The sequence below is a fragment of the Scardinius erythrophthalmus genome (assembly GCF_964197995.2).
Source record: "Scardinius erythrophthalmus genome assembly, chromosome: 21".
Lineage (NCBI taxonomy): Eukaryota > Metazoa > Chordata > Actinopteri > Cypriniformes > Leuciscidae > Scardinius > Scardinius erythrophthalmus.
Window position 1 is genome coordinate 35434747 of NC_138241.1, and position 21513 is coordinate 35456259.

General features: G+C 36.1%; 2 protein-coding genes across 2 annotated transcripts; one reads left to right on the top strand and one right to left on the bottom strand.

Annotated features, from left to right (window-relative positions):
* Positions 1–2032: 2032 nt before the first annotated feature.
* On the top strand, positions 2033–8644 carry gpr137ba (G protein-coupled receptor 137Ba). Its single transcript, XM_081351209.1, has 6 exons — positions 2033–2438; positions 4111–4160; positions 4257–4479; positions 6798–6947; positions 7866–7994; positions 8097–8644. Exons 1-6 carry the CDS (start codon positions 2088–2090, stop codon positions 8274–8276), a joined length of 1083 nt encoding a protein of 360 aa, XP_081207335.1. The 5' UTR covers positions 2033–2087; the 3' UTR covers positions 8277–8644.
* A 4150-nt stretch (positions 8645–12794) lies between these two features.
* On the bottom strand, positions 12795–16794 carry pkz (protein kinase containing Z-DNA binding domains). The gene is made up of 12 exons (XM_081351713.1): positions 16107–16794; positions 15945–15986; positions 15565–15879; positions 15421–15459; positions 15141–15260; positions 14621–14731; positions 14404–14544; positions 14044–14227; positions 13824–13961; positions 13633–13734; positions 13468–13530; positions 12795–13387 (listed from the first exon to the last, which is right to left on the bottom strand). Exons 1-12 carry the CDS (start codon positions 16592–16594, stop codon positions 13262–13264), a joined length of 1869 nt encoding a protein of 622 aa, XP_081207839.1. The 5' UTR covers positions 16595–16794; the 3' UTR covers positions 12795–13261.
* Positions 16795–21513: the final 4719 nt, after the last annotated feature.

Here is a 21513-nt window from a genome sequence, read left to right on the forward strand (position 1 = left end):
TTCATTCCCCATTATAAGTACATCACATGACCTTATTGTGATTATTACTGCACTGTTGATTGATGTACTTGACCTCTGACATCTGGGCCAAGTTGCATGTCACTGCATGAACGAGAACCCACGCTACATCAGCAATAATTCACAAATATAGTCCCAAGTCGAGGCGCAGACACAGAGAAGGTTCTCACGGCTTGAGGAGGCTTGTGGTGAATATATTATATACCCTTCAGACCACAGATTTAATCAGCCCGTACTGAGGTTACAGTAACACACAAGTTTCGATCTAGTCCCACGATCCAGTCTGAATATTAATTAGCTTCGCTTGATTTTGGCAAATTCACAAGAAACAACGATACAGCATCGTAAATGAAAATAAAGACGTGGGTTAAGCAGAGAGTAAAGGTTTAGAAACAATTTTAGTAAAAATTTTAAACAAAAAAGGGCCGACGGTGACAGACTTATTCAGTGCTGTTATTGTTAACTAAAACCATTTTAAAAATCATTTACATATTTGAAATTAAGCTTAAATAAAATATATTTGATTAGATTATAATAAAAAAATATAATATATAATATAATAAAATATTAGAAGAAAAACTTGAACTTAAACTAATTGAAATAAAATAATTTTACCTAGAACTATAACTGAAATAAAAATAAAAGCTAAATTGAAATATAAAAAGCTAATAAAAAATTACTCAAACTTCAAATTAAATAAAAAAATAAGCTTGCTCAAAATATTAATACATATAATTAATACTAAAATTAATTAATATATAATTAAATAACACTTCACAGAAACATTTTCTCTCTCTCTCTCTCTCTCTCTCTGCCTAAGAAAAATAATTACAGTATGATCATTTCACTTTCAATTGTCAACACTAAAAAATACGGTATAAAATGTGTGTTTTGTAAGCTAATTTCTGGCTAACAACTGACAGATTATCACACTGTGGCTGGCAGCTGCATTTATGCATCACATTTATACACTCGGCAGATGTTTTTATCCAAAGCGATTCACAAATGTGAAACAAAAGCAATTCGTCAATATTCATAATTTAAAATACATGCTACTGTCCCAGATTTCATTTTGCATGTGAGGTATGAATGCATTGAAACACTGAATATTTAAAAATATCTAATGGCATCCAAATTCAAGTTTGTAGACACTTATACTTTACACTAATTCCAATATATAAAATTCGTATAACTCATAATTTAGATAATAAATTAAATAAGAATTGAATAAGAATGATTAATTAATAGTAATAATGATCATTATTATAATATTAAACAATAATAATGATAATATTAAATATAATATAAAATAATTAAATCATAAATCATAAAAGAAATTGCAAAAAAGAGGCAATTGCCCCATATTTATACTACAATGGTTGACAGGTGTCTCATTATGTAAAGTAAATAACAAAGGCTTTGCTCTAATGAAGCTTCATGTGCAGATACGTGCAAACCTGTAAACAGACAATCTTTCAGTTTAACTCAAGAATCAAGTTTCTATACTGTTATATAATTTAGTCAAAAAGATGGAGATTTAGGTCCAACTGAAGGAAAATGCACAAAAAAATAAATATATATATAGTAGTAGTTGCAATTGGCTGTGGTATTAGTTGTAGAATTCATTTTTGTGGTTGCCCCTGGTTTGTACAGTATAAAGTTGTTTCATTATGTAAATAAAACAACGCTCTAATGAAGCTTGTGCATGTGCTGAACGTGCAAACCTGTGAACAGTCATACTGGGAAGAGAGAGAAGCACGAGCATCCCGTGGGAAGCGTGAGCACAGGGTTAAAGGTACAGTAAAGCACGTCAACGCAGCGTCACTGTGCCCGTCCTCCCTCCCTTCCTCCTGCTTTCACTGTTCGCTGCACAATATTATACGCCCTCCTTCCAGCTGAATGCGGTTCACGCACGAGGAACTGCTGCATGCTTTCTTTTCCTCTTTCATTGTCATTTCCTTCCCCTAAATCCCAGCGCTGTCTCGCACGCTCGTCCTGTCGTCTAAACACGAGAAGGAGGAGCTGAAGAAGCCGGCAGACGAGGAAAAGCCCAGGAGGAAAAGAGACCGATGGAGAACGAGTCTCTCTCTCCTCTGCCGACCCTCAGCCCGGCCGTGCCACCGTTCGTGAAGCTGGGTTTAACAGTGGCGTACACAGTCTTCTACACACTGCTCTTTGCGTTCGTGTACGCGCAGCTGTGGCTGGTGCTGAGATACAGACACAAGCGCTTCAGCTACCAGACAGTGTTTCTGTTCTTGTGTCTGCTGTGGGCGGCTCTGCGTGCGCTTCTCTTCTCGTTTTATTTCAGAAACTGTGTGACCGCAAACACCCTCGGACCCTTCTCCTTCTGGCTGCTCTACTGCTTCCCCGTCTGCCTGCAGTTCTTCACTCTCAGCCTCATGAATCTTTACTTCGCACAGGTGAGTTACACACAAGCGTCCTTTGAACCTGAATGGTAAAATCTGGCTTTAAGACTGCAGGTCACATGTAAGTTTATGAGAGCGGATTACACTCACACACACAAAAAAAGATTTTGCACAGCAAAAGGAGATATTCTGTTGCTTACATCATGTATATATTTTCATACCGTTCCTGATCTGATTATGCATAATTCATTCTAAAGAGAAATTATCTGTTGTATTAACTTACACTGAAATGACTTTTCTTTTTTGCTTCACGTCAATCCTTCTTATTTATTTACCCTCCTTACACTTTTTGATGTGATGCATATTCCATTAATCAATTAAAACAGACAAATGCATTACATACAGGGTTGCAAAGGCACATCTTAGAGCTGTGCAACAATTAATCGCGATTAATCGCATCCAAAATTAAAGTTTGTGTTTACATAATATATGTGAATATAATTATTTTGTATACATACACACACATGCATGTATATATTTAAGAATTTTTTTTTATTTTTTATATAAAATTATATTTCTATTTATATATAATATAAAATATATATAAATATATATATACAGTATTTACATGCAAATATTTCTCAAATAGCCTATATACATGCATGTGTGTGTATTTATATAGACAAAATAATTATACACAGTACACACACATATATTATCTAAACACAAACTTTCATTTTGGATGCGATTAATCGTGATTAATCAATGCACAGCCCTAAGATGTGCCTTTGCAACCCTGTATGTAATGCATTCGCCTGTTTTAATTGATTAATGGAATATGCATTACATTAAAAAGTGTAAGGAGGGTTAAAACACTGCTCAAACGTCCAATTCAGCCTCTTTAAGAGCCTTGTTATTATTGATTCACACCCACACTAGTGCTTATGTCACTTAAAATTCAGTTTTACATTTATTGTATAAACACAATTGATTTTGTTTGAATGATTTTGCAGTGTAGAATTATTCTTCCTGTTTTATTGTGATTAAAGCTGCATTTGCAAGTGAATCATATGTGTGGGAGTGCAGCGTGAGAATAAAAGGGAAGTGAAATCATTCACTGCGGTCTGATGCATTTACACTACACTTTAAAAGACACTACAGTAATAACCTGTGAATCATTTACACCATAACTACCAACTCATTTAGATTTAACGCAACCATACATATTTTAAATGTTAAACGAGCACGTCCACTTACTTATATACGGGTAAGAACAGTTCAGAAAAATACTATCCTGTTATCTTTTTTTTTTTTTACAGTGCATTTTTGGAATAAAAGAGCTTTTACTGTGTAGAATGAACTGGATTTTTTTAGTTTTAGGTCAAAATTTTTAAGTAAAAATTTTTTTTATAAATAATTGAATTCACACCAGTGTAATTTTTAAGGATCAGATCAGTTTGGAATAACTCCTTAAGGTACATTTTCTCTTTTTACAGTATATAATCACACACTTCAGTCCTTCAATCTGCCAAAATCAGATCTTATATGATAAGAACATGTTGACATGTCAATGTTTATAATGGAGGCGAGCAGTAAACCTGAAAAGCGCTTGCTTAACAATCTTGTTTATGTTAAGATCAAAGTGTGTGGTGACCTGAATGTGTCATTCTTGGCTTAAAAATGCTTTTTGCATGTGATATTTACACTAACTTGTTTTCTGGGACAGGTCATCTTCAAGGCCAAGTCTAAATATTCACCCGAACTTCAGAAATACAGGTGAATATGGATCCATACAATTATCATCTGTAACTTCTGTACTTCTAAAAGTACTGTTGTTTATGATTTTTAATGATATATATCTTGTGTCGTCAGGCTGCCGCTGTACCTGCTCTTCTTGTGCATCAGCATCATCTTCCTGCTGGTGAACCTGACCTGCGCGCTGCTGGTGAAGATGACAAAGACCGACACAGAGACTGTAGTTCTGGTGCGCGTGGCCATCAATGACACTCTGTTTGTCCTCTGTGCCGTCTCACTCTCTCTGTGTCTCTACAAGATCGCCAAGATGTCTTTGGCCAACATCTACCTGGAGTCCAAGGTAATACAAAAAACAAATACACAAATGACAAAACAAAACAGATGAAAGCTGTGATACGTTATATGTAAGGGATGATGTACATCCAGCCGGTTGTTATCTCAGAATAAACCCAGACAGGGTGATCAGGATCAGGTCTTCATTAGCCTAAAGGGGTTTATTCTGAGATAACAACCGGCTGGATGTACATTATCTCGCTTATAACACGGCTACTTGCCACATGAGTAAATAATTAAGACTATAGGTCTATAAATGCAAAGCAGATGCAAGCGCGGGAAGTTCAATCTAGACAGACATTTAAGAAATACTGTACGTTCATACCACTTATTACACTGCATTTCGCCACATAAATAATTATGGGGATATTGATTTGAGATGAAACTGCTTTAAAATCGTACTTGTTTGTATCTTAAAATCCAACAGTGTACACAACAATAGTCGCAAGATGGCAGCATCTGCGTTTGCATGAAACAAGAGAGAGCGAGTCCTCGATACTGGATGGCATAATAAAATAACTACACAAAATATTGATTTTACAGAGTTTTAATATTTTATTAGCTCACCAAACGCAAAACTTGCACGAAGAAAAAGTGCTCCTAGCAAGCGTATAGCCTGGATGAGCCTGCGCTATCTGTTTTCAGCGGTTGTTATCGAGGAATAATATACCGCTGGATGGCACGATTGACCAATCAGAATCAAGTATTCCACAGAGCCGTGTAATAAAGCAAGAATAAAGTCAACATGAATATACTATAATATATATACAGCGGAAGGCAGGTGTGGTTTATAAAAGGCTAGAACTTAACAACATCTTGCTAACATTCTCATTAAGTTATAAAAAAGTTATTTATGAAAGTCCTCTGAATGTTTTTTTCTTGGTTATGCGAGTATTAAAGGAACATTCTGTTTAGCAAATGTTATAAGAATGTTACTTTTGAAAGTTCTCTGAACATTCTGAAACAATGTAACATTTAAAAAAATGTTTGCTGAAGTTCCGAGAACGTTCCCTGTTAGCCGGGTTCCAAGTTTTTGAATCCTAGAATCTCAGCACAAACGAATGATCCATTTCAACAGGCAAAGCATTTTAATGGGCTAACCAGAAGGAAACTGTCTCTTTAAAAGATCATATGGAAAAGCATTTACGGTGTATTTATTTTCCATACTTTAATTTTCAGTCTTAAAAAGCAGGTTGCCCTTTGAAAATGTGCCAATCTTCCCAAGTCCACTATATGTCAATCTAAAGAAGATGAATTGGACAGTTGGGAAGTTTTTAACCCTCGTTACACTTTTTGATGTGATGCATATTCCATTAATCAGTTAAAACAGAAAAACGCATTACATACACTGTCAAACATCAAACCAGTTTAAAATGATTCATTTTCAATTTCATTCGCTTTCATTCTCTTCAACCTCATTGTACAAGTATAACAACATTATTTAAAGGGGTGGTTGATTATGATTTCACTTTTTTAACTTTAGTTAGTGTGTAATGTTGCTGTTTGAGCATAAACAACATCTGAAAAGTCACAATGCTCATATTTGATTTTAAAGAAATTGCTTTTTAAGGACTACAACAAACGGCTGGTAGGGACTACAGAACATTCCTCACGGGTTAGTGACATCACTAATCCCCTAAAATGTACATAAACCCCGCCCCCTGAACACGATTTATAGATTATCATGACAGAATATGCTAATTAATGATTTGAAGATAGTTAACTCCACATCAGCTACATAAATTTAAACATAAACAAAAAAGTTTTTTACATTTCCAGGACACAAACTGTTGTAGCTCCGCCCTCTGCGCCGGGAGCAGCAGCTCATTTGCATTTAAAGGAACAGACACAAAAACTGTGCATTTTAATGCTCACCCTTAAAAAGTGACAATTTTAACATGTTATAGAAAAATATATGTGGGGTATTTTGAGCTAAAACTTCACATACACACTCTGGGGACATCAGACTTATTTTACATCTTGTGAAAAGAGCATTATACCACATTTACATTTATGGATTTGGCAGCCGCTTTTATCCTAAGCGACTTACATTGCATTTCAAGGAACACATTTACATTCATATCAGTTCTTGTTTTCCCTGGCAATTGAACCCATGACCTTGGCGTTACAAGCGCCAATGCTCTACTGTTTGAGCTACATTTTAAACTGAGGTGTTTTTTTAATTTTATTTAAACCCCCATGGAGTGGAATAGATAAAAAAGTAAATGTGAATAACTATGTATATTTTATCCATTGTAAAATGAATTGGATGGTGTTTCCTACCAGAATTGAGTCTGAATGTCACGTCTCATCTCATCTGTCCAGGGATCATCTGTGTGTCAGGTGACTGTAATCGGAGTGACGGTGATCCTCCTGTACTCGTCTCGTGCGTGCTACAACTTAGTGGTGCTGGCACTGGCAAAAATCAAGAGCATCAACTCATTCGACTACGACTGGTACAACGTATCAGACCAAGTACGTGCCAAATACACATAACAAAAAGGTAAAAAATGTTCCAGGTTCAATGCAAATTAAACTCTAGTTACTCTAGACATTTGTATCAACTGTATCACTTTGTATCAAATGCCAATTAGCACAGAAAAAAGCACAAAAATTGTGCTTACAATAATGCACTTAAAATGGAAGTAAATTAAGCCAATGTTCAAGAGGGTCTTTAGTACTTTTGTTTTCATGATGATATATTAACCCTATTTTGTATTGTGTTTGATACACGCATTTCTAAGGCCTCTAATTGATCAAAATGATCAAACCTTTGCTGTCGCACACAATCTCCTCCAGTCCTTCTTATGTCTGATTGAAAAACTGTTTTATCAAGTAAAAGTCTTTTAGTATAATTGTAGAAACGTCCTCCTTCAGCTCGAGCTTCACGTGCCTTTCTGCTGTCAAATCTGATTTTTATCAAGTAAACGTAAGAATAACTTCGATATTGTTAGTAATATTTCAACTGAACTGAATTAGCTTCAGTTTACTTGATTATTCATATATACATTTTTTTAGAGAAATTATGAGTATAGAATATGTTCTTATAGGTTTAATTATTGCATATATTTTTTTTAAATACAGAGCCTTGATCATGAAACTAGCACTTATCATCTTACAGAGACGTATTATTGGCAGATATAGTGATGACTGATATTTTTGGCATCCGAGGTGTTTTTTCTTCCATATTCTCAGTATATGAGGCATAAACGCCTGATGTATCAAATATGAATACACATATGCAAACTCTGTTAGATTTGATCTAAAAGTTCACTAAACTGTTCCATTTAAAATATACATTTTTATGACTATTATTATTTTACATATCAGGCTTTACAGGGTTAATGTGTCTCAATGAATTTGCCAATAATGCTGATTTATGTTATTCTACAGGCAGATCTGAAGTCGACATTGGGCGATGCTGGTTATGTGGTTTTTGGGGTGATCCTGTTTGTTTGGGAGCTTCTGCCCACATCTCTGGTGGTCTACTTTTTCAGAGTCCGTAAGCCGACTCAGGATCGGGTACGAGATTTATAATTGTTAAAATGGTATAAATGATGTGACACTGAAGACTGTAAATCATAGGAATAAATGACATTATTGTCTCATCTCTCTGATTGGTAGAGTGCAGCAGTGATCCCTGGGCACATGTTCTCATCTAGAGCTTATTTCTTTGACAACCCGCGCCGTTATGACAGCGATGATGACCTCGCATGGAGTATCATCCCACAAAACATTCAAGCCAGGTATGCCAGTCAAGTTTGGTGTTCAGACTTTAATGAATCACTTAAAATCAAGTCATAATATTCACTTTCCAATTGCACATTCCTGGTCTTATTGTAAGTGATTCAATGGAAAGTTGTGTTTCTCTAATTTATGATAACATCATACATTTAATGAATTAACCCACTGGTGCTCTTCGGTCACTTTTGAACAAATAAGTAACGTTTTGATTTTTTATTTATTTATTGTAACTTCATTGGAATGGTACAAAACTTACTGACTTTTGTGTCACTGGCTATGTAAACCCACAAAACACTAGAAAATGGCTAAATTGTCTTAAAAAATATTGTTTTCTTAGTGCTCAAAAATGACCGCCATTAGATATGAATGGCAAATACAACAACAAAAAATAATTTTTGGGGGGTACCATTCACAAATCAACCATGATGAAGAAAAAAAAGAAACTAATGTGATAAACTTTGAAACTGTGATAAATAATTTCTTAATATTTTTGTACATTTTTTCTTTTATATTTTGATGTTGTGGATTCTCTGTGTTTGACTATAATAATAATAATGGAAGAACTGACGCTATAAAATTCAAAATTTCAAACAAAAAAGTAGTCTAATAATATCTAAATATATATCCAAATGCAAAACCTAATAAAAGTAAGTAATTATGTCTGAAAACACTGTTCTCCACGGCTTATGTATACACATAGTGGTTACATCATGGTATTACAGATGATTTTCTTTATTTCCTTCCACCAGATGACACCAATCTGCCATCATTCATTGGATTTTTAAAGTTTCGTTCTATTTTTGACTTACTGCATAAATTGAAATAAAAAAAAAGTTCTAATCTTATAAAGAAATATATAAATGGTGCATAATTTAGAGGTGAATAAACCATGAAATCTCCTAAAAATGCAAATTATTAAAGAATAATATTATTGACTAAAATATAGCACATTAATTTCATTGAGGTTTATTCGGTCGATTTTGGCCGCGAGGAGTATGAGTGTGATGCCTAAATGAGGAGCACCAGAGGTTCATTTGACCAGAACAGTTTAATTCATTGCCTATTGCTCTTCATTCACAGTGTGACGCCGGACAGCTATGATTGGAGCTCCAGGAACAACAGTTTCACCGCAAATGTCGACGGTGAAGAGTCTCATCTAGTGCCAGAGGAGTTAAATCCCTACTAGAACTTTCCCAATGAGGAGTTTGATTATTTTGCACATTCCCCATCACTGTGGCATCAGTCATGGGTAATTGTACATATCACAGATTTTGTTTTCCTATATTTATTAGGGTATCTCAATATAATACCACAGCTGCGATCTGGAAACAAAACTAACAATAATTTTCTCTATAAAGAATTAGATTCTTCTCAATAATGCGCAGTTTTCAAGAAAGTTCTCGTCTGAGTGAATCCCTGCTTTATGTTTCCATAGAAGTAAATGTGATTTCAAAAACACTACCCATAATTCTGAGGAGAGATCAATTAGAGAAGTCCCAGTTACAATAGAAACAGTTCCGCCCACTCCCATGATGCATTGCAAATTAAATAATCGAGTCGGCCCCTCTACATTCCACATACTAATACTTATACATTTAAATATTTTGTATTGTATTAAATATTTAAAATATTTTTATTTAAATATAAACCTAAAATGTCTTATAATCAGTGACTGTAAGTCAATAGTTTTATATTGTACAGTTGTTTTTGCTTCGATTATTTGCAATGCCTTATGGGAAATGTAGTTCATTGCCTACAATAAGTACAATTTCTTCTACCTTCGACTTTTCATCCTATAGAGAAACTTAATGGGAAAAATACTTCCATAATCAATGCTGACAAAAAATTTAGCATTCATTATTGCGTTCTATTTTACACTGTCAATTATATACAGAATAATATATGAATTAATATATTATGTATACTAGATAAACATTCTGAAACCTTTTGTTGCTCTTTTCGTTATTGCTGCTTTATAAACAAAATCAGCATCTTCATTTCAGTTCTATTCAGATCTGGGACACAAACCTGTTTAATAAAACTTGGCCTGAACTGTGAAACTATATTGACACTCTCCCATGGAAAAATTATATTTTTGGAGATACACATTTTTCTATAGACAACTGCATTAACAGAATGATAATTTTATGAAGACAATAAAAAAATATATATTTATTTTGAAATGTTCAGAATTAGTGGTTGGATTGTTGTCCATTGTTTTTTATAAATACATTTTCAGTGTTTGATTGTACAATTTGTATCTTTGTTAGCTTTTGCACTCATGTGTCACTTTGTAAGACTTTGTTCGACTTTGTTTTCTACAATAATAAAAGAGAAACTATCAAAATGACTTGTCTAAAGATTGAGTGAACCCTATGGCTGATTGACACAGACTGGATCAGATTACCTGCATTATTTCAGCAAAAATTAAATAACATTGACTAATTTTATAGGTTATAACATAAACCCTTAAAATACATTATCAAGTGAACATATACATTGCTGACTAAACAGAAGCAACATGTGCTTTCTTGTAAACAATGGAAGTAATGTTGATCTTGCCAATAATAAACTCATTCATATATTTTTCTTTTTTTACAGTCTATGCTTTAGACGCACACTGTAACTCGTCCATTATAAAAGAGTGTTGTTTTATCAAATGCCTCCATTCATTCAGACGTACAACAGAGCGCTTGGCCTCATGACGTACTGTAAGAGTTGCCATGTGTCTCTCTGGACAAAGAAAGCTTCATATATAAACTAAATAAATATTATACAATCTGGGCCACTAATTTGAATGGATATTTGTTGTAATTGATCATGTACTCACCTTTGTTCCTAACCCATATGACTTTCTTTCTTCAGTGGGGCATAAACGGACTAAATAATGTGCATGCTGCTCTTTTCAATGAACTGAAAGGACAAAAAAGCATCATAAATGTTCAGTTTGTCTAAGTATTCACGTTTCCTTTATATTTTTACATGTTTTATGACATAGGCTATGTCAGAATTGTTACTTGCATAGCATATTTAGCAACTTGCTGCACTCAAAATGGCTACAAAATTCACATTTGAGGTAACGTTATGCCAGTCAGTGTGCGATTTATGTTATTATAAAATGCCTTGATTAGGATTGGTTCAGCTGCGCTAGAAGCGGAAGTCGTCATAGTTGGGTAAACCTCTAGCGTGAGACTGATGCCGCATTCCAGGCAAACTCGTAACTGGGAGTACATCGATCTGGTGGGAAGTCACGGGTTTGACTGCCGTTCCAGTGCACTTTCACGGGTATAAGGTTGGAAAAACACGGGTTACAGGTTGCCTGGAACGCGGCATAAGACTACATTAAAACATTTTTCGTGTGCCCATTTGCTCAAATAGCAAAAGAAAACTCCACAATAGTGTTTCACATCTTTAAAAGAGGAAAACAAATAGAGAGAGATTGATAACGGCAGTCGGACTCGGAAGAGAAAAAAGATGTCAACTTTACCGTCACTCCCACAGCAGCGTTAACTAGTTTTGTTGTAATTTGACGCAAAAAAGGTAATATAATACAAAGTATAGTGTTATAAATGTACATACATTCTTTTTAAAATTAAAATATAAAAAACTTTGCAGGATTTACGATGTTGATGACCGTTAAAATCCGTCATTAAAAGGCCTGTAACCGCATTACATCAGTATTACTGCGCCAGATCGTCATTCGCCTTCTGAGGAACTACATTGCTTGGCGGAAGAATACTTTTTTTTTTTTTTTTGTCATAGCATTAAATATTTGTGTCTGTGTGTTTATTTTATTTATTTTTTTAAAACCTTGACCGGTATGTGGAATAACCGCTTTATAAAAGCAATAAACTCCGTAAAGCCGTGATTTACAATTAATTTAGAACAGAGAAGGGGGTTTTAGGCACTTTCCCGCGCGTCATGCCTAACGTCCTTTAGATGTTCTCAATTCACTGTAAATCGCGGCCTATGGGCTTATTGCTTTAATATATAACAAAATATGAAGATCTCTTCGAGTAATGTTAGACACAAAACCTATTTTTTTCCACATAAATCCAAAACAGCTTGCCTATTCTAAAACGACATAAAATGACTACTGTCAAAATATATATTTTTAATTTATAATAAATGTATACTATCGATAATTTCTTGACCGTAGGCTAGAGAACAGTTGATAAATATGAAGATCAAAACCAAAGAAAAAAATATATATAATAATAAATATTTTGACATTGAAGGCAACACCAACAGCAAAGTCAGTTCAGTTCTTGCAGTTGCACTAATTTCGACATGAATGAGTATAATGCAACATTAACATTAATCTCGTGTATATTTATGGGAAAATAACTTACAACCGTTGTGTAGTACAGAAATGCACGCGAGGACAATCAGCGCAGTTACAGCGACACCTAGTGGAAAGAGGCGAGCATTGCCATTCTCCATCATTAATAACAGGGGGGGAAACTATCAAATGATTACCAGTCAAAACAATATTGTCAAGAAAAAATGTAAGTTTGATACTTTATCCAATATATTAAGAATTATTATACGGATTGTAAGTATTAACAACACTTAATTAATGACATATTTTTTCTTTATTTTTTCTTTCACATATACAGCACTTATGCTTATGTCAAAAAATAAGCTTGAGCAGAAATATTCCCAGCATGCACAACATGTTTTCACATTACACAATGATGCTTTTTGATTGATTGCATTCTGGTTACATTGTAACCAAATCCAATTGCAACTTTGAGAAACATGATACTTTAGTAGCAATTGTAAATACATCTTAATATCGCAGCCAACATTACAGTAATGCTGTGAAATGACGTTCATGGTCAGTTTTGTAAAAAGTAGCCTCACATCATTATTAAAATGCAGTTGCAGAAATTCTCAACATGTTATGATTTTATATTATTTATCACCTTAATGAGAGATCATTAAACATTTCATTAAATCATGAATGAATCAATAGAATAATTAAAAGTATTCTGCGGTGAAACATTATTTTGAGTTGACTCTACCAAACTGTGGCCGTTATCTCAGATTGTTTTCTGGCTTAACAGATTCTGATCCAGAGAGAAAAACTTCTCAAGTTTTTCTCTGATGTCTTTTGCTTGTGGCCTGTCCTCCGGTGTAAAGGACAGCATCTGCTTGATGAATTTATTCTGAAAAAGAAGCATAGCTAAATTATTGGCTAAACTTAATTAAATCAACATTTGTTTGAAAATAAAATCAAGTTTCTTACTTCAGTCGGATAACTGTCACAGAAACCTTCCGGAAACCTTTGATTTCTCAGATCTGGCCACAGCTGCAACGTCAAAAAACAAAAAAAAACTAAACGATTAAACACTAAAATACACTTTTTGAGTGCAGATATTGGTAATGCATACTGTCATTAAATACAACTGACCTTCGCTCTCTCTTTACCAGTAGATATTTTCCAGAGCATCTCAAACCATACGAGTCCAAGTGGAAATATGTCTGTTTTTTCGTCATAATTCCTCCCATTTTTCTAAGGTAAACAATTCAGTTATTTTAATTTATTTAAGTGTCTTTATTTAGTCTAAATGTTTCTCTGAGAGACAATAAATGTGTCATCACCTGCTCAGGACTCATATATGGTGGTGTTCCTTTGTTTGACCTCTTTATGGGGTCACCGCTGTCTGTGGTCTGATGCACCACCAGCCCAAAGTCTCCGATCTTCACTTGGCCATCGGAGCCGAACAATATGTTATCAGGCTAAAAGGAAAGTACATACGGGTAAAATGCTTATCTGTTCAATCACAAGTTTAGTTCCCTCCGATCAACTAAAAGGAAATACCTTCAAGTCTCTGTGGATGAGATTGTTTGAATGGATGTATTCCACTCCACTGATAATTTCATAAAATATTCTATGAATATCCATTGTGGTTCTCTTAGTTTCCCAAAAGTTTCTGTCATTTATCCATGTAGTGAGAGTTCCTCCCTCACAGAACTCCATCTGAATAAACAAATACGTCCTGCTGCTGAAACACAGAGAGAAGGAACAGGCTTGACTTGTAGGTTAATATTTATCAGTATGTGCATATTCTATCTCTATCAGTTGAGCTAACTCTGTAATAATAGTTCACTCTTAAAGGACCATCACGCTAAATTATATTCTTTTACACGTGACATCTCATAAGAAGACTGCTGGACTTACTCTGCTGTCACTCTCAGACATTGCATTCCTGATGTGACTTCATCACTGACATCGTCATCATCATCATCATCATCATCATCATCATCATCATCACATCCGGATCTCTCAAAGGTCACTACATCTGATGAAGAACCTGATGTGCTGAACATAAAACACATAAATGTCATTATTGAGAAGCACTCAGTGTTTTATGAAAAAACGATGGAGACTTGCTTACTTGGACACTTGGTTTGATGCGCAGTTCTCAGAATCTGACCAACATGTAATGTAGCGCACTATGTTTGGGTGATCTACTCTGGCCAATGCCTTCACCTCGGAATCAGCTTTCCTGTTTCAAATAAATGCATGAATAAAATAAATAAATGCATGATACATGAGTGAATGAATGCATCCATGCATGAATAAATAAATACATGATTAATAAATGCATTAATAAATGTATGAATTAATGCATGAATAAATATATAAAAGCATGAATAAATGAATGCATGAATTAATGCATGAGTAAATGAATGCATGTATGAATGTATGAATAAATAATAAATAAAAGCATGAATAAATCAATGTATGAAATAATGCTTGAATGAATGAATAAATAAATGTATGAATAAATAATCAAATGCATAAACAAAATGAATGAATGAAGTCAATTTTGTTATTTTTTTTATACCACATACTCATGACAACTGTCCTTTCTAAAATTAGATATAACTTTGTTGTGACTTGTATAATCTTACCCAGTTAAGACGACTTTCTTTACGGCGTAGATCTTGCCATCAAATTTATGCTTTACTTTATAGACGCATCCAAAGCCTCCTTCACCAAGCTCTGTGATCACATCAAAACTCTGAGACAACCTATAGATGATAGAAACATGTCAGACAGCAATATACAGCAGCAAATCATTATGCATTATCCTATTAACAGAACATTCATTTAAAACATTTAGTTTTCCCCTCCTGAATATTATAATGTAATTTAAACAAGTTACTTTAGTGGACACAAAATATTGCTTACCCTGAATTTGAGCCCAGTCTATGATCACTGGAACAGGAACTATAATCAATAACAAATCAAATTTGTTAAAAAAATAAACACATTGGCACACCAAATGCAAAGAGTCATTATAAATCACGATTGTAAAATAAACACAACACAAACCTCTCTTGGTTGTAACTTTCATTGCTCTCCTCGTCATTCAGTGTCCAGAGGCTGGTGTTACTAAATTTCTGTATTTTACCTTTCTCCTCCATAATGTACAGTTGTTTATTAATGGTTTTTGTTGGCAGTCCCAGGGATTTGGCGATGTGATAGGCCTTTAAACCTCCTGATTTCAGCAGATCCGTCACATGATTCTCTTGAATCTCTTCGCATGAGTCTCTTGTCTCTCTTGTCGTCGGAGACTTCTGCTCTGGTTTGAGTGTGTGTTTGATCTCGTTCTTCTTCTCCATTAGATCCCAAACAGATCCGTTAGACCTAAACACCTGTTTTGTTACTGTAAGTTAAACAAGTTACTTTGGTGGACACAAAATATTGCTTACCCTGAATTGCTTGACCCCAGTCTACGATCACTGGAACAGGAGCTAATCAATAACAAATCATAAATCAATAAAAATTAATTAAATAAAAATGCAAAGCATTGGCTCACCAAATGCAAAGAGTCATTATAAATAACGATTGTATAAAATAAACACAACACAAACCTTTCTTGGTTGTAACTGTCATTGCTCTCCTCGTCATTCAGTGTCCAGAGGCTGGTGTTACTACATTTCTGTATTTTACCTTTCTCCTCCATAATGTACAGTTGTTTGTTAATGGTTTGTCGTGGCAGTCCCAGGGATGTGGCGATGTGACAGGCCTTTAAACTTCCTGATTTCAGCAGATCCGTCACATGATTCTCTTGAATCTCTTCACATGAGTCTCTCGTCTCTCTTGTCTCTCTTGTCGTCGGAGACTTTTGCTCTGGTTTGTGTGTGTGTTTGATCTCGTTCTTCTTCTCCTCCATTAGATCCCAAACAGGAGGATTTTCGTTAGACTTAAACACCTGTTGTGATATCAATAGGTTGTGCAAATGTTTGTTCGCGGTGGATTTGCTTATTCCGAATTCTTTAAAAATGATTAAAACTGTACTTTTGCCATTTTGTCTCAAGAATTCAACGATCTTCCTCTCCATTTCAGAGTCGGCAGACATTTTGCTTCTGTCCAAATGTTTTAATACAGCTCAGACGCTGATTCTTGTCCTGCTCCTTCTCTGGTCAGTCTAGAGTCCAAAACAATAGGTTACTTGCGTAACCCCGGTTCTCTGATAGCATTAAGTGAGGTGTCTCACTATGGGATACGCCCCTTCCGCGGATGCGGTACACAATCCGTTCCACTTGCACCATCCGTTCTACGCATGCGTAGTAGACACATGCTTCTTTCAAGTAATTTTCATTGTCAGTTTGAAATACTCTATAACGTTTCCCCAGACTTGTTTGTAGTTCTTTCTTCATTTGAGTAATTTTGTATTAGTATGAGTATGGGATATGATAATATATATCTATATGTGGGCGTTTCTTCAACTAGGGGCACTTTTAGGCTTGTGAAGTTGATTAAAAAAAACTTGTTCAAAAGTCACGTAACAAAGTCTCATAAGTTTAAATAATTTGTCTAGTTTTAAGGTCTGTAAGAGGACAAACTTAGATTACAAGAGAAATTGTTAATATTTTACATTTTTTCCGACCTGCAATGAACAAATGTCATTTCCACCACATCTCTATATACAGCTGTTATTTAAAAACAGAATAACTTATGCCACTCAAGAATTGTCTAAGATCATTTTTGTAACTAGTTTTATCAGTTTTTCCACAATGTACAAAAATTATACATTTGTCAATGAGATAAATTAACTGCCCTAAGGACCAAATGGTGAACTGTACACCTGTCACACTCTGAAATTTAATATTGGTTTGGGCAAGAGCTTATTAAAAAATAAATAACTTGAATTTTTATATTAAGTAGAGCATGATCTCGTAAATTGTGGATACATTTTTAATGTGTGATGAGAAGTTTTTAAATGTTTTTAAAAAATGTGTGTGGTGATGGAAATGACAGGGTGGTGGTGGAAATGACAATGAATTAACGTGAATGTAGAGAAACAGTAATATTTAGAGAAATATTTATTTGAAAAATATATTTTGAAAACTCTTAAACTCATCACACTTAGTAAACTCAATTCACAACGTCAATCTACTCTTGCAATCCATATCAATTGTACTTTGTAATCATAAATGTCATTTCCACCACAGAGGGCAGTGTGGTGGAAATGACATTTCTGTAGTTTTTTGTGAAAAAAGGGAAGATAGCTTCACTGATAGCTTTGAATTAATACTCAGCATTTCATGCATGCAAAATACTCTTATTTAACTTAAAAAATTTTACTTTTTAAAAACATCCTTGAAGGTACAGCATGTTTCCACCACATGCTGTCATTTCCACCACAGAGGGCAGTGTGGTGGAAATGACATTTCTGTATTTTTTTGTGAAAAAATGGAAGATAGCTGCACTGATTAGCTTTGAATTAATACTTAGCATTTCATGTATGTAAAATACTCTTATTTAACTTAAAATTTTTAACTTTTTAAAAACACCCTTGAAGGTACAGCATGTTTGGAAATGACGTAGAATAAATATATTAACTGATCAAGCAATATTTACCTTGATTTTTCTTATTTGTTCTTGATGAAAATTTGAAAAATTGCCTCCATGTCCAACATGTGCTCTGATGTCTCTGAACATTTCCATAGAAACCACCTAAACAATCTTTTACACAAACTTTTTAAAGGGACATTACAGTGTTGTGGTGGAAATGACACCAATACTGTGCGACAGCTATATTTTGTATAAAAAGTAATATTGATGGTGGTCTCACATTAAATACTATAATGTATTTTAATTATTTTACTAGTGCTTAATTTAAGTATATTAATAGTTACCAGATAAGTCATATTTTTAAACTGTATTTTCATTGTTGAAGTTAAAAAGTCTGGGTGTGCGACAAGGAGAAAACAGTGATTTTGACACCTATAAGGAGGTTAAAAAGTATGAAGAAATCATAATAGAAAGGTAGTAAAAAGTTTTTAAGGAGGTTTTATTGTTAGTTTGAAAAAGAAAGAGGATTTTGTCCAAAATTTTATGTATTTTTAAAAATATGACCAAAGTACATAAAAGTGCCCATAGTCTAAGAATCACCCATAATCCAACTGAGGAAAATAATCCCTTCAATGTTGTTTACAGAAGACAAGGAACATAATATGCATTTCTGCCTAGACTATCTGCATTTACATGAAGAAAGAACTACAAACAAGTCTGGGGAAACGCTATAGAGTATTTCAAACTGACAATGGAAATGACTTGAAAGAAACATGTGTCTACTACGCATGCGTAGAACGGATCGTGCAAGTAGAACGGATCGTGTACCGACAGTCATATTACATTTCGCCAGCCCCAATTGGCTGGCAGACATGACGTAGTGTCTGGGATGTGGCTACCCCGAGCAACACTTCGTCATTATGACATTCAAAACGAGCACACTTGCTTCACACAGCAAGGAGGGTGATCTGGTGAGACACCTCAATTAATGCTATCAGAGAAACGGGGTTACGCAAGTAACCTATTGTTCTCTTTCAAGCATACGTTTCGGTGTCTCACTATGGGATATCCTAACTCCAGTATTGCCAGATAGCCTGCCTCGAAGTCTCCTGCCAACCACAGCACCGTCTCTAGGGCTGGACGAGTCATGAGTCATAGCATTCTGTATGGTTCTGATGACATTTTCAGACAGACCGGTTGTATTCAAATGTAACCACTCACAGGCCAGGCCCATAGTGCCAAGCGTTCTGGATGGGGATGAAAGATCCCCCCCCTCCCCCCCGCCTGTGACAGTAGATCCCTGTGTAACGGAAGAGACCACGGGTCTTCGTACAGCATACGTATGATTTCCGCCAGCCAGTATTTCCCTGGCCACCTCGGAGCTATTAATATCAGTTTTAATCCCTCCTCCCTCACTCTGTAGAGTGTTGGGGATATTAACGCTATCTGTGGAAACGCGTAAAGGAGAGTGCGGGGCCAATCGTGTGCCAGCTTATCTATCCCCAGAGGCGCGCTCTGATCTTTCAGGGAGAAAAACAGAGGACACGGAGCATTGTCGTGGGACGCGAACAGGTCCACTGTCGCTCTGCCGTATATTTCCCAGATCTGTTCGACCACTTCCTTGTTCAATTTCCACTCCCCGTAAAGTGGATTTCCCCTGGACAGCAGATCCGCACCCTGGTTCATGACAACCCTGTATGTGTATTGGCATGGCCAGCATGTGCAAGGGAAGTGATCTGAGGCCTCCCTGTCGATTTATATATGCCACAACTGTAGTGTTGTCCGTTCTCACAAGAACATGATGCCCTTTCAGAAAAGTAAGAAAATGCTTCAACGTTAGAAACACGGCCAGCATTTCCAGATAGTTTATGTGAAGATTGGTCAGATGATGAGCCCATCCTCCATTCACTATCCTGCCCTCGTGAATGCCCCCCCAACCGGACAACAACGCGTCCGTCGTTATGACTTTTCTGGTTTGAACCACACCCATGGGTACCCCTTGAACCAAAAAGGTTGGGTGTCTCCACTGGCGCAGTGCAAAGACTGTCTCTGACGTCACTCTCACTCTCCTTCGGGAGTGCCTTAATGGGTCCAGCCTCAGAGACGCTACCCAGCGCTGAAATTCCCTCATGAATAGTCTGCCTAGGGGAATAACCATTAGGGCTGAGGCCATCAGTCCCAATAACCTGAAGCATGTGCGGAAAGAAACCGTTTTTCCCCTCTGAAACTCGGCCAGGCATCGGGTGAATTTTCCCACCCTGTCCTCTGACAGTCGCGCTCTGAATGTTACTGAGTCCAGTGACAGCCCCAGATATGTTATAGACTGTGTGGGAATCAGAGCACTCTTTTCGGTGTTTAACTGTAAGCCCAGCTTCTGAATGTGTTCCAGAAGCATGATTGTGTGATTTCTCACTTCTCGCTCTGACTGAGCTGTCACCAACCAATCGTCTATGTAGCCTAAAGGCGCTTTTCCATTACCAGTACCAGCTTGGCTTGAGTCGAGCTGGTACTGTGTAGTGGAAAAGCGCCATAAGTAGCGAGACGAATGCCTTTTTCCCTGAGCGGGGTCAGGGCCGCCATTTTATGAATACTCTCGGGCTGAGAGACATGCCAAATGGTAGAACCAGGTATTCGTATGTCACTCCCAGGAAAGCAAACCTCAAGAATTTCCTGTGGGGTGGGTATATGTTTATGTGAAAATGTGCGTCTTTCAGGTCGATCGATGTAAACCAATCGCCCGGGCGCACCAGATTTAGGAGTGTAGCATGAGTGAGCATTCTGAACTTGTACTTCCTTAAGTATTTGTTCAGTGCACGTAGATATGGGACGAAGGGCACGAGTTCCTTTCTTTGGGACGAGAAAGTATCTCGAGTAAAACCCACTGTGGCTTTGCTCGGGTGGGACCACTCTTATTGGGACCATTTCGTCCTGAAGAACGTGCTTTAATTGGATGTGGCAAACTGCAGCCTGTACCCGAATTGTATTGTCTTTAATACCCATAGACAGTAAAATAAATGGACACAGCGACCCCATTGGATTCAACAGAGAAAAGTGAAGTTAATTAGAAGCACTCACTTCCTGATGGCTGAGCGTACTGCGCAGACTCAAACTGAGCTTGACGACGTAGATGTGACGTGAGCAACCCGTCTGTCTTCTAGTAGCTGTGCCAAGAGAAATCTGAATCATTCTCTTCCGAAACTTGCAGAGACGGAGAGTGTGAGTAGGAGCTGTCCATGAGCTAGGAGCAGGAGAAACTTTTGCTAAGTATTCTGATTAATTATTTTGTCATTTTGCCTCCACGTCCCCCGATTGCCCGTGAGCTTCTCCTCCTGTCCATACGGTAATCTCTCTACTGTGCGACAGAGAGTCTTGTGGGTATGACGCAATCGTTAGCCTATTTTTACAAAAACTGTTTCTACTGGGCCATAACGCAAGATACAAGGTAATGGAGCCTTTTATACATTTTCGTGTTTCTTTAGA